Source organism: Clupea harengus, chromosome 11 (genome assembly GCF_900700415.2).
Source record: "Clupea harengus chromosome 11, Ch_v2.0.2, whole genome shotgun sequence".
Taxonomy (NCBI): domain Eukaryota; kingdom Metazoa; phylum Chordata; class Actinopteri; order Clupeiformes; family Clupeidae; genus Clupea; species Clupea harengus.
Genome location: NC_045162.1, coordinates 11754856 through 11767373, shown reverse-complemented (window position 1 = coordinate 11767373; position 12518 = coordinate 11754856). Strand labels below are relative to the sequence as shown.

Sequence of the window (12518 nt, the reverse complement as noted above, 5' to 3'; positions counted from 1 at the left end):
AACAGCCCCAGCACGCTAAACAGCCTCCCCTTAAGTGGTTAACTGTCCCCAGCAACTCATGCACCCCACACTAGTGTCTGGGGTGCTGTGGGGCAGACGCTGCTGCTGGACCACTAGAGCAGAGGAGCCTGGGTTCAGAGGTCAGAGTGGCGAAGACAGGCAGTGGTGTGGAGGATCCTGCCTGGCGGCAGCGATGCAGAGGACCCCTGTGCTGGCCGTGGTGGAGCCTCCTGCTGGCAGCGCCGCTGTGGAGGTCAGTTGGCAGTGTGGAGTGCCACAGCTTCAGCACCCAGACAGAACACGGCTCTGGGCACATCCACTGTGGCATCCCACCTGGCCAACAGGCCCAGCCCGATGATGCAGGGGTCCCGTTTGTTTGCCAATCCAAACTGACACTGTGGCCAACAACACTTCCTTTCATCTCACTATTCTCTGTTTCTTTCACATCCCCCTCTCTGGTTTTCTTCCTATAAGCTAGCCCACGCCCCTCCACACCCTTCCCCCGCTAGTCACGTACAAACACACAACCCGGTCACTGAGTTCGTCTTTAACACACACATATAGGGTATAACTATCCTACTCCTGTGTGTTGAGGGGGAGGGGAGTAGGTTAACTGAGTTCATGGCACACAAGCGTATACAGATTCCACAGGTCCATTTGCACGCGATCCCCCTACCCCACAGTCTTAAGCCATCTATCTTAGGCAGGGTTCCAGGGTGGATCAGCAAAATGGAGGACCCTGTGTCCAGGTTGCAGTCCAGGTATAGCACGTTCGTCCGGTCCACAAGGCCGAGCCCATGCAACAACTGACCGCTGGGCTGTGTGGCGTCAGTGCTGGGCAGTAGCATGCTATGTGACCCCAGCTCTCCGCAGCAGTAGCAACTCTCAGTGGACTGCCCAACCGCACCTCAAGGTCTCCACCAAGGTCGCTGTGGTGGTGGCCTGGTGGGTCACTTCCTCCCTTTCGCTCTCCTCCAGGTCGGCCTGGCTCTCCGTGTGCCTCGTGCCGGGGGGGCGCAGCACATGCTCAACCCGCTCTGCCTCGGCCAGGGTCACTGGCATCGTCAGCAAAGATCTGTCGACTCGATGGCCGGCCAGATCCACTGGATGGAGGCCGGGAAGAACCTAAGGGGCTTGCCTTCCAGGGTGATGAAGACCTGGACCCCGTCCCCTCCCCCGACCACATGTTTAATTGGGGCACCAGCTGTACCTGAATGATGTATGTCTCGAGTGGCCCCCCTCCCCATTGTAGTGAGGCAGCTTCATCGCTCTCTGCCAAGGTGCTCCTGACACCGCTGGGTCAGCCTCTGGGTCAGCCGGCAGCTCTGGGTGGGCCGGGCACACTGCTGGACTCGGCTCCAGGTCCCAGCAGGGCGGCAGTGCTGGAAACCCAGGTGGGGAACGCTGGCTCACACAGCCTCAGGTAGTCCCTTCAAGACTTCTGGAATGTGAGCCTTTTGCCCTTACCCCTGCCCCTATAGCTACGTGGTGAGATTCTAAAATCAAACGAAGCATCATCTTTCTCAACCATTTCTAACTACATTTGTTGCAGTCTGGGTTCCACCCAGGAGTGACAGCACAGTATAGGTTATTTTTGGTAGCAGCCTTTTATTTTGAAATCAACATACTACAGCACACACAGGAATTGTGTTTACAGTGACACAGTAGGAAGGGAAAAGACATAAGTCACACTGACAATTACGCTAAAGATGGACAACTAACATAAAACTAATAAAGGATTTAAACAGCATAACACATAGACAACTTGGAGACAATCACATACACTCCTACTAGTCACAAAAGGGATACACAACTTTAAGGGCTAAACCATTAACACATGACAGCTGATGCATGCTGGGAACACCCCAGCTGATTACAATATTCTAAAAAAAGGTTTGCAAAAATGTGCCTGAAAATTTGACTCAGGTAGGGAAAAAGCCTCTTATTAAAAAAAAGATTACAAAAACATGACGTGTTTTATTGATTTTTAGCATATTTAGACAGTTTGGTGTGATTTTGGCATAGTATTGCCGAAATCAGAGGGGTTTGAAACGTGCAACCACGTGAGATGGATGCCACTGAGGCACATTTATTTAGCATAATTGTCCCAAACTTTTGAAGAGAATGTAGGCCTACATGCCCCCTCCCTTCCCATCTCTCTTTCTCCATCTCTGTGAGTACAATCCCCAGAACATACTGTATTCCTTCACATGCGTACACGACCGGTGAGCTCGTGTGTTTACCCTCCTCCGTCGTCCGCCCCTACTCTACACACGTCTGACACATGTGTGGGCGGGGCAAGAGGCTCCGTAGCAGCTGACCAATGGAGTGAGGGAGAAGTGATCACTGGCCAGAATATCCGCCAATTGACAGCGCCTCTGTCAAAAGAACAACCAATAAGCGTAGCTGTCTGGATGGCTCTAAATTGGGCACGTGTATCCATGCACATGTTGACGCTTGTAAGGGAGTGGAGAAAAAAAAAGAGGCAACGGCGTAGTGGAGAGAAAATCCAGTGAACGAACAGCGAGCCCTCAGCGTAGACTGGCGGAACGGATAAGCCAGACACCGCGTGCATGCCAGTAGACTCCAGGTGCAGCTAGGAGGTCGGAGGGACAGAGGAAAAGTGTTATCGGGTTAGTTTTCGGTGGGCATTTCCAGGTGAGTAGTGGAACTCTCTGGCTTCATCATTACGATGACATTTATTTGTACTAATAAACGACACAAAAGTAGTCGGGCCGAGTGAGGCTGCGTTGTATATCTATAAGTGTAAAGAGGATGAGCTGCTCGTCTGATCGGCCTCGGTTCTGTTCCAATGTAAAAATATCTGGACTGTGTATTGCCCTTCGTGAGTGTAATTAGTGAAGATATTTCAGCTAACGCCTATGGTCAACTGAGTTTTTGGAATGTATGTGAATTTGGGAGTATATGCGTGCAACCATTTTAATAAGATGGCACACGACTGGTAATATGTGAAACGAAAAATATGTCAAGGGCGTGTTTCAGAACGGCATTACTTTGCTGTGCTAGGCGTATTTACTAATTACATTTTTAAGAGTTTAGGACCGAACGTTTTCAAATTGAGCCAAGCTATACCACAGGGATGCAAGTGTATCGGTCACACAGGCCTACAAATAGAATAATATGTAAGTTTTAACAAATGCATGTCTGGGCAACTCGGGACATCCACCGTTGACATACTTTGTCTGAAGTGGAATTTGGAAACATGAGGTTGAATGAGGAGATGATGAGTTGTGTGTGTGTGTGTGTGTGTTTGTGTATGTGTGCGCGCGCACGTGCTAATGGACCTATGGAATCTTCTGTGACATGACCTCAGTGAACCTACTCCCTTCCCCAGTCAGCACACAGAAAAAGGATACATATACCCCTATAAGTGTGTGTGTGAGAAAAACGAACTCCGTGACCTGGTTGTGTGTGTGAGACTAAGGGGAGGGAAAGGGTTGAGGGGCGTGGACTTGACCTATAGGAAGAAAAACACAGAGGGTGATGTGAGGGAAGCTGAGTGTAGTGAGATGAAGTGAGTTCGGCGGAGAGAGAAGGAGAAGGGGAGGGAGGGAGGAGTAGAGAGGGGGAGCAGTGAGAAAGCGAGTGAAGGGGGGAGGTGGGTGCTGGTGAGTGGTTTAAGGTGGGGGATGGGGATGGAGAGACTGGGAGACTGGGAGGGGATTGACTCAATGTGTGAGCGAGTGCCAGAGGAGAGAGAAAGTGAGAGAGAGAGAGAAAAGGAGAAGGAGAAAGAGGAGGAGGAGGTGCAGGGAGGAGAGAAAGGGAAGAAGGAGGTGAGAGAGAGAGAGCTATAGAGGGAGTGAGAGAGAGGAGAGTTTTGTGCAGGCAGTGACTTCTGGTAAGAATAGTGAAACAATCCCCCCCTCCCTCCACACACACGCACGCAAGTACACAGACACACAGACTATCACATGAGCACACACACATACACACCCAAACGCAGGCTCTTGCTGGGGTGTTGACGAGGGCTGCTATGCCGTTTGTTGAACCTCACCTCTCCACCCACATTCTCACACACACACACACTCACACTCACAGATGCACACACACTCCTGCCATTTGCTGCAGCTTACCAGCATATCCCATAAGTTATGCACTGTGCTGCTGCTTACACTGCTCTGAACCACTCACACACACACACACACACACACACACACACATACACACACACTACTCACATTCACAATACAAACACAAGCAGTATTTTGTTGCTGATATAGTCATAATGCTGGAGAAAAAAAATGAGGTTCACAAAAACAAGAACCTCCAGCACCCCAGTCTCAAGTCTTTGCTGTAAACAAAATATGAGGAAGTGGATACTGATTGTTTTCATGTGCCATGCTGACCATACTCCCATGCTGTGCACTCTGGTCCAGTATCTTCACTTTGATACCCACCCAGTCCCACACCTAATGTATCCCTGTATCCCTCTCTCTTTTCCCATCTTATGCTCATGAGTAACCCCTGCCTCTCTTTCTTTCCAAACCTGCAGAAATGCAGACAACAGGAAGGACTCCCTCCCCGCCCTCCCATGATTCGCTAAGCTCCAGTGACAGCTTCCTGTTCAGTGACAGTGACCCCGTGGAGGACGACACCGATGTCTTCCTGTCGGAGGGCGATGCCAGCCGTGTCGTCCGCCCTTCCTCCCGCGCCGCCTACAGCGGTCTCCAGGGCGATGCCCTGGCCAGCCCGGGCTCACAGTGGGCCTGCGACGGCTTCAAGGGGCCCGAAAAGCTAGAGGTTGGCGCGCGGCGGCCGACGCCACTGTCCTCGTCCGTCTCGTCGTCCAGCACGTCAGGAGCGTGGAGTGCTTCGGAGAGTGAGGGGCCCAGCGAGAAGGAGGGGCCCTCGCAGGGAGACCTGCTCTTCACTCAGAAGGTAGAGAACCACCGCAGCTTTGAACTGGAAATGCTATTCTATGACACCAAAGAAAATGGTATTATAGATCTTGATAATGTTATTGAGGTCATGTTGTGTTGTGAGAGCAGTGTTGATGGTCATTTTGCTACCAAAGACTTGGAGACTCAGTCAAAAGAGTGGTGTTCAATATGGACACAAGGCTTTATTCTTTACAATGGTGCACCAAAGGAGAGGGGAAGGTTTCACGTGCAGATCTACCAACTTCTCTGATTACACAAGAAAAAGTCTATAAAGAGTTTAAGTATCCTCAACCTTAAGCATCTTAATTTTCCCACCAGGAGGCATATGTTCGCAAAGATGTAAAAGCGTGACAATCTTATCTTTGCAAATGACGTGAAGGAAAACAATCACTCCCCGACCATGCAGGCACTAGGACACTGAGGCAATAAACAGACTCAAGATCAGGACGCATTCCTGCCAGTCTGGAAATAAAGTACATTCATATGTTAGACTTATTTCTGTTTAACTGTATTTCTAGCTATAAGAGACATGAGTAGAAGATGCATATGAATAATGATTCTGATTCCCAACTCTTTCAGTAGGTTTTTCTCTGTGGTCGATTACCTCTGTCTTACATTGGATATATTTCCATGCAGTTTGCTGAGCGCTCTGATCTGCCCTGAGAGTTCTACCCTCTGCCTGCTAAATCTTTGCAGTTCACTGTTACTAAGGCTGTTATAATTTGCTCTGTAACACAGGTTGCAGTTAATGATTTTAAAGCTTTTCCTCTCTCTCTCTCTCTCTCTCTTTTTCCCTCCCTCTGTCTCTCTTTCCCTCCCTCTGCCTCTCTCTCTCTGTCTCTCTTTCCCTCCCTCTCCGTCTCGGTTTCAGTGTTTGGAGTTGCAGTGTTTTGTCAGGCCTATGCTGGAGCTTCTGCATGGTCTGAAGAATGGCCGTTTTGATCGAGGTGAGAGCAAACACCTTCTTTGTCTGTGTGTCTTTCGCTGTGAGAAAAGCTTCTACAGTAGACAAACAGGTTTTGTTTTTTTGCTCTGGATGTTTGGATGCATTCTTCTAACATGAATGCCTGATAAAATCTAATGTGTGTGTGTGTGTGGGTGGGGGGGGGGTAAATGTGTGAGTGTTTGTGCCATGGTGTGTGTGGGGTATGTCTGTATGTATGGATGCATGTATGTAGATTAGGCTCAGACAACTGTCATTGCTGTTGGTAAACAATCTCATGTCATGTTTGATTGACAGGTCTGAGTAGTTTCCAGCAGAGCGTTGCCATGGATCGCATCCAGAGGATTGTGGGAGTGCTGCAAAAGCCTAACAGCGGGTAAGAATCAGGTGTGTGTGTGTGTGTGTGTGTGTGTGTGTCCACATGAGAGTTTCTGGAAGGCTGCGTAATTCAGAAGTATGTTTTCAAGAGTGGCGTGTGTCTGGGTCATCTCATCAAACGTGTATGTTCAAGTGCATGCATGTGTTCATGGATATGAATGTGTTTATCTAGGGCTGAGTGTGTTATCACAGGAGTGGGATTTCAACAATGTGTGTGTGTAGTTGTGCGCACACACTCAGGGCTATATGAGGACTCCCTTTAGCATCATAACCCTTAGTGACCATCATGCCTGTGGGTTGTGTAAGAGCTGCTGAAGGGTTAGGGTGCTCTTATCTGTGTGTGTGTGTGTGTGTGTGTTCAGGGTGTTTTTCTGTTTTGGCCTGTCGGCCTATTTACCTGCGTGTCTTTCAAATATTTGTCTGGTCATCATTCGGCCTAATTTTCCTCTCCTTCCCTTTCCCTCACTCTCCATTGTCCTGATATCTCTTCTTCTACATCTTTTGTTCTCTTGCCATCTCTCCATCCACCTCCTCCTCTCTCGCTATCACCCTTAAAGCTCTCCTTCTCTCTTTTCTCTTTCTCTCACTCTCACACCCTTTTTCCATCTTTCTCTCCCTCTGTAACATCTCTTTCTCTCTCCATATACGTTTCTGTCTTGTCGTTTCCTTTTAATCTGAGGATGTAGAACTTGTGGATTCAATTCAGGAGATCGTTTGTAGTACATGCTGTAAAGTTCTATTTGTTTTAATACTGAAGGAATTAAGTCTCAAAACATCTCTCTCTCGCGCTCTCTCTCTCTCTCTCTCTCTCTCTCTCTCTCTCTCTCTCTCTCTCTCTCTCTCTCTCTCTCTCTCTCTCTCTCTCTCTCTCTCTCTCTCTCTCTCTCTCTCTCTCTCTCTGTCACTGTCTGTCTAGGGAGAAGTATCTGAACACGCTGCTTCAGGTGGAGATGATGCTGAAGCTGTGGTTTCCTCAGGTGTCCCCGCAGGCGTCATCTGCCCCTCCAGCCTCTGCTGCCCCTCAGGCAGCCCCCAGCTCAGCCTCCAGCCCCGCACACAACAGCACACTGCCACACAAGCACAAGGACCAGCTACACATGCCTGTCAAGGTAACACATATGCACACACACACACACACACACACACACAGAGACGCATACAGACATACACACACACACACACACACACACACACACATACACAGACGCACACACACAATACAGCTACGTTTCACTTGAGGATTGATCATCTATATTCAGAACAGTTTTATATAATTCTAGTTCTAGTCAAGTTATAATTCTCATGCCATGTGTATTCTGTGTATTAGATGTCTTTTCTCCCTTTTTATCCATCTGCATGTTTTCCCCTCTAACTCTCTTCCCTTTTTCTGTTCTGTTCCTCATCACAGAAGCGTCGCCTTAGCTGGTCAGACACCGACTCCTCCACACCTCCTCCCTTCCTCTGTAAGCGCTTCCAAGTCAAAGGTGCTCTGGGTCTGAGCCTGGAGGGAGAGAGCAGCTCGCAGTCCCAGAGAGCGCCTGAAACCCAGAGAGGGCCAGACCAGCACCGTGACGGGGAGCAGGGCTCCAGTCAGTCCAAGGAGGACGTGTCCGCCCCCCCGGCGCCTCACTCGTCAGAACCGAGCCTCACCTGGGTCCACGTGGCCCCCATCCTCTCGCCCCCCAAGTCCTGCAACACCCATGAAGTGGGGGTGGCAGCAGCAGCAGGGCAGAAGGGTAGCTATTTGGTGATGGTGGCCTCCCCTCCAGCCAGTCGGGGCAGTCCAGCCATGCAGGACAGCTCTGTCTCCTCCACCACCCCCGTCTTTCAGTCCCTCAACCCAGTACTGCAGCCCTCGGGGGGGGCCCCAAATCAGCCCGACACCCCTGCAAGCCGAAATGACTCACCTGTGCAGGGGAGGGTCCAGGCCACAACTCCACCAATCACAACGAGGCCTTTGAGCAGGGCGGAGCCAGTGACACGGCCCGGCCCTGTGCAGAGTTAAGGCCGATTCACATTTCTGCGTAGAATCTACGCCATTGGTGCGGCATAGCCTCATGTTCTACGCCGTAGCCTACACCGTAGCCTGACGACCAATCACGCCTCTATGAATTGCTGACCACTGTTTGACCAGAAATGTTCTTAAAATGTTAAGATTGCTGTCTCCCCTTTTCCAAACAACTTTGCTGACTACTTTGTGGAAAGTTGGCTTGCTATTGTAAGCTTACACACTAACATTGGATAGTTGACTAGCAGACGCCTTGCAAATCACCTCAGACATAGTTTTTTGTTTCAATAACATTGTAAATGGATAATTGTACAGTGTCTATTTCTCAGTAACTTAAAAAATCTAAGCAAAAAAAAACAAAACAAACACATCTGTCTATGGAGTTTGGTCCGCCATCTTTGTAAATTTTTTCCAACTAGCGTTACGCCGACTATGTATAAATGCGTGTATAAATGCTCACAGCGGCGTATGTCACTTGTGTAGGCTACGGCGTAGGGTCTGCGGAGGCTCTTTGTACGACCATAAATCAGCCTTTAGTGCACGACATGGAAGCACACACAGCTGAACTGAAGCACCCTGCACTAATGGTTTAGAGGGATGGAGGGAGGAGGAGGAGGAGGAGGAGGAGGAGCGCGATAAGCGGGTGGAAGGAGTAAAAAGATGAATTGAGACTTTTGTTTTTATATTCGTTTGGACCTTTGGACATAAAATCGTATTGTCTGATGTCTAAAGGTCTGCTTAGTTTGGACTCACAAAATTCGATGCAGATATTGACAGTTACACGCACCACAATTTCAACTCAAACACAGATATGCTGTTGAATATCTTTTGGCTAAAAGAAAAAAATGATTGTCACATGGGAAATCATGTTGCAGTGGAGTCTTGAGGTCGTGATTAATGGGGGTTGGAGTTTTTTTTCTCTCACCATTACGAAGAAATTTGGTAATGGAGAAATGGTTAAAGGTGAAAAAGAGTGAAGGAAAATGATACTGATATCAAAAATGTGATCTTCACAGAGGTGGACAGAATAGTGTTTACACACTTCTGTTCCCTTAGTGTTGAAGCTTTTGCTGTGGTTGACTGTGGAGGAATAGGAGAAGGAGACTTGCTAAAGCAGGTCTAGCCATGCAGAAGAGCTGCATTAAGAATAGAGACTGCATTAGTACCATCATAGGCAAATGCCTCAAAACAACGACTTCATAATGGGGCGTTTTGCTTTGTTTACATCTGATGTAATGTCCTTTACCAAAACGCCAGGCGCTGTGAAAGGATTTGTCGGAGGAAAAACGTGTAAATGGATCAAAAGAGATATGTGAATAGCATAGCCAATCAGACGGAGTATGACACAGCCAATCAGAGGAGGGGGATGTGGCTGGAACTTGTCTACCGAGAATTAACGAGGTCTATCAACTGATGTGATTATAATTTTTTTTCATCAAATAATAGGATCCGGTGCAAAATAATAATATTGTGTTATTTACTTTAAATTTAATTTAATTTAAAAATAATGGTAAGACATTTTTTTCATAGATTGGATTTTCAATCCTGTTTTTCTCTAAAGTGGTCTTGGACTTTGTTAATTCTCAGTTGACGAAATGTTCTGGAGAGTTTCTGAGGAAGCAACATCTTAGTGACAGTACACACACTCAAACACCAGTCTACCAATAGACACACATTCACCTATACATATGCTTTCACATACCTATATATGCGCACACACACACACACACACACAGTTAAAAGAAACTCTCTCGCTCTTGTTTTCTCACTTCTAACCACTAACGAGCATACACGCACACACACACAGTCAAACAGCAATATATAGATAAACATCACCGCACACACTTACACTCTCACACAAGCGCACAAATCTACACGTAATTCTTGCCTCCTGCCAACACACACAAACAAACACATTCATTCAGCCACGTTCAAATTCACCCACGTGCTCTCACACTCACTCTTAACACATTCATACTTTGTCACACACACACACACACAAACACACGTATACTGCCAGGGTGTCCTGCGGGATAAGGTTTTGCACTCCATAAGTAGCAGACAGGCGTGGGGGCATTCCTGGCTCTTCAATGTTTATTTATTCATGTGAATATCTGCATTTATTTATGTATGTATTTATTTATTTGGCAGCTGCGTCTTTGGGGTCCAGAGATCCTCATCACACTGATTGGTACAGGCTCTGTCACAGCCCTTTTCCTTTTTTTACTCAAGTAGTGGAGACTGATTGAGATCTTTGATTGGATGACAACCGTGCCTTTATTACCAAATAGGATGTGTTTAAAAGCGTTTTATACTGTGTGATCGACTTGTGCGTTTGCATCCCAAACTATGGTATAGAACATGACAACTGAATTATCAAGGCTTTGAAAAAAACTGATGCTGTATTTTTCATTACTGTTTCATCTCCTTTCTTTTGTATTGTCCATTTGAACACTCTATACCAGCAACCACTAGAAGAAAGTGCAAAGCCCTGTGTTGAAAACCATCACTGCTGAAGACCTGTACGTTGATGTCAAAAGACTACTTTGATTGTTCAACATTACATTGGCCCCACGTGTGAGCAGGAATATATTTTTGGTGTGATTTTTCATTGAAGAGATTGATATTATTAAAGCCCACTATATTTTATTGGAAGAATTTGACGCAGCAGGTATTTAAAACCTTTTTCTGATTGCCAGAGAAAACTTAAAAAAAGAGGACCAGAGAACTTGAGGAGTAAACATTAAGGGAAATAATATTTGCACCGATTTCATGAGCTGCTAAACTGTATGAATTACTGAGTTTCTGGTCACTATTGAAACATGAGAACATATTTAGAAGTGAAGGCCAAACAACACGGTGTCTATGTCACACATCACAGGTATGCAGACAGGGGGCTGTTCGCATTGCTTTCGTACTACTGTGTTGTCAGGACACAGACCATTTGCACTCATTTGTTTGTGTTCGTTTTTTTTTCATGTTTTCTACGGCTGATACCAAGACGAGTGGTCTGATGTTGCGTCTGGTTTATTTGAACTGACTTTTTTTATATTACAGTAGTGCCCCTAACCCTTCTTCCTCCCTCTGACGTTATCTGTCCTCTCCTCTGTCCTTCTCCCCAGCTCTGCCCTCTCCTTCTCTCCTTCTTTTCCCTCCTGTAGTGAATTGTACTCTCTACTTTTTTTCAACAATGATGAAATGAAGTCTTTTAATAAAAAGACTAATTTGATGATCAAAAGTCTGACTCTGACATCTGTGTCTCTGCATTCTCCATGATGTTGATGTGTGCGTGTATGGCAGTGTGCGTTTTTAACCCTTTCTCTCTTGTTGGGGGGGGGGGGGGGGGGGGGGGGGGGGGGCATTGCAACCCCAGCAGATGTGGCACTGCAGGGGTGCTGATTTAGTCACCATACATTTGGGAAAGAACGAGAGAGGAGAGTAGGGGAGATGGGTGGAGCAGATGAGGGGAGATGGGTGGAGCAGATGGGGGGAGATGGGTGGAGCAGATGAGGGGAGAGGGGGGAGATGGGTGGAGCGGATGAGAGGAAAGGGGGGGCGTTGGCTGCAAGGGGAGATCTGGCCGTAATGTATTGACTCTAATCGGGTTGGGTTGTCCCAGCTGCTCTGTCCGACTGTGGCACCCCACCCACCCCCCCACCTTCCCCATTGTATGTGCGTGTGTGTGGACATGCGAGAGTGTCAGGGCATGCTTATCGAGCTGTGTGTTTGTTTTGTTTGTGTGTGTGATTGTGCGTGGCTTTGTTTGACATTGGTAGCTGGGCTGTATTTTCATTGATGCACTTCTCTACAGGGATACATTGATATTTCAAAACAAAAACAAAATATTTCTTATACATTTCTGTAAAATCCAAGGTTAAGAAATCTTGCCTCTGGGGTCTTCAGCTTTCACAAGAGGTGCTAATAAATTTAGAAGCTTCAGTACTCAATCTGCTATATGTTTTTGCCTTGGATGGATAAAAATAGCCTTTAATAAACCTCTCTGCCAGCAACTGTATGTAAGAAATATCACTCAACGTTGATTTGATTTCTTACGTTATTTTGTATTATGTTATTTAGTAACATTTAGTCTGTATTTTGAATTCAGGTAAACAACCTCACACAAACAAACACTGGTTCCTACACTGTTTTTCCACACATGATCTCACTAAAATAATGATCAAAGTGATTTCTGTTGCACACACACACACACAGACACACACACACACACACACACACACGCTTGCACTCACACACCCGTTCTCATATACAAAAGTAGCACATGGAC

The 12518-nt window shown here is 47.1% G+C and overlaps 1 protein-coding gene across 1 annotated transcript; it reads left to right on the top strand.

Annotated features, from left to right (window-relative positions):
* The first annotated feature begins 2428 nt into the window (after nt 1-2428).
* LOC105912990 (circadian-associated transcriptional repressor) lies at nt 2429-11471 on the top strand. The gene is made up of 6 exons (XM_012842002.3): nt 2429-2658; nt 4517-4902; nt 5776-5851; nt 6145-6223; nt 7142-7334; nt 7634-11471. The coding sequence occupies exons 2-6, from the start codon at nt 4519-4521 to the stop codon at nt 8228-8230; spliced, it is 1329 nt and encodes a 442-aa protein (XP_012697456.2). The 5' UTR covers nt 2429-2658; nt 4517-4518; the 3' UTR covers nt 8231-11471.
* Nucleotides 11472-12518: the final 1047 nt, after the last annotated feature.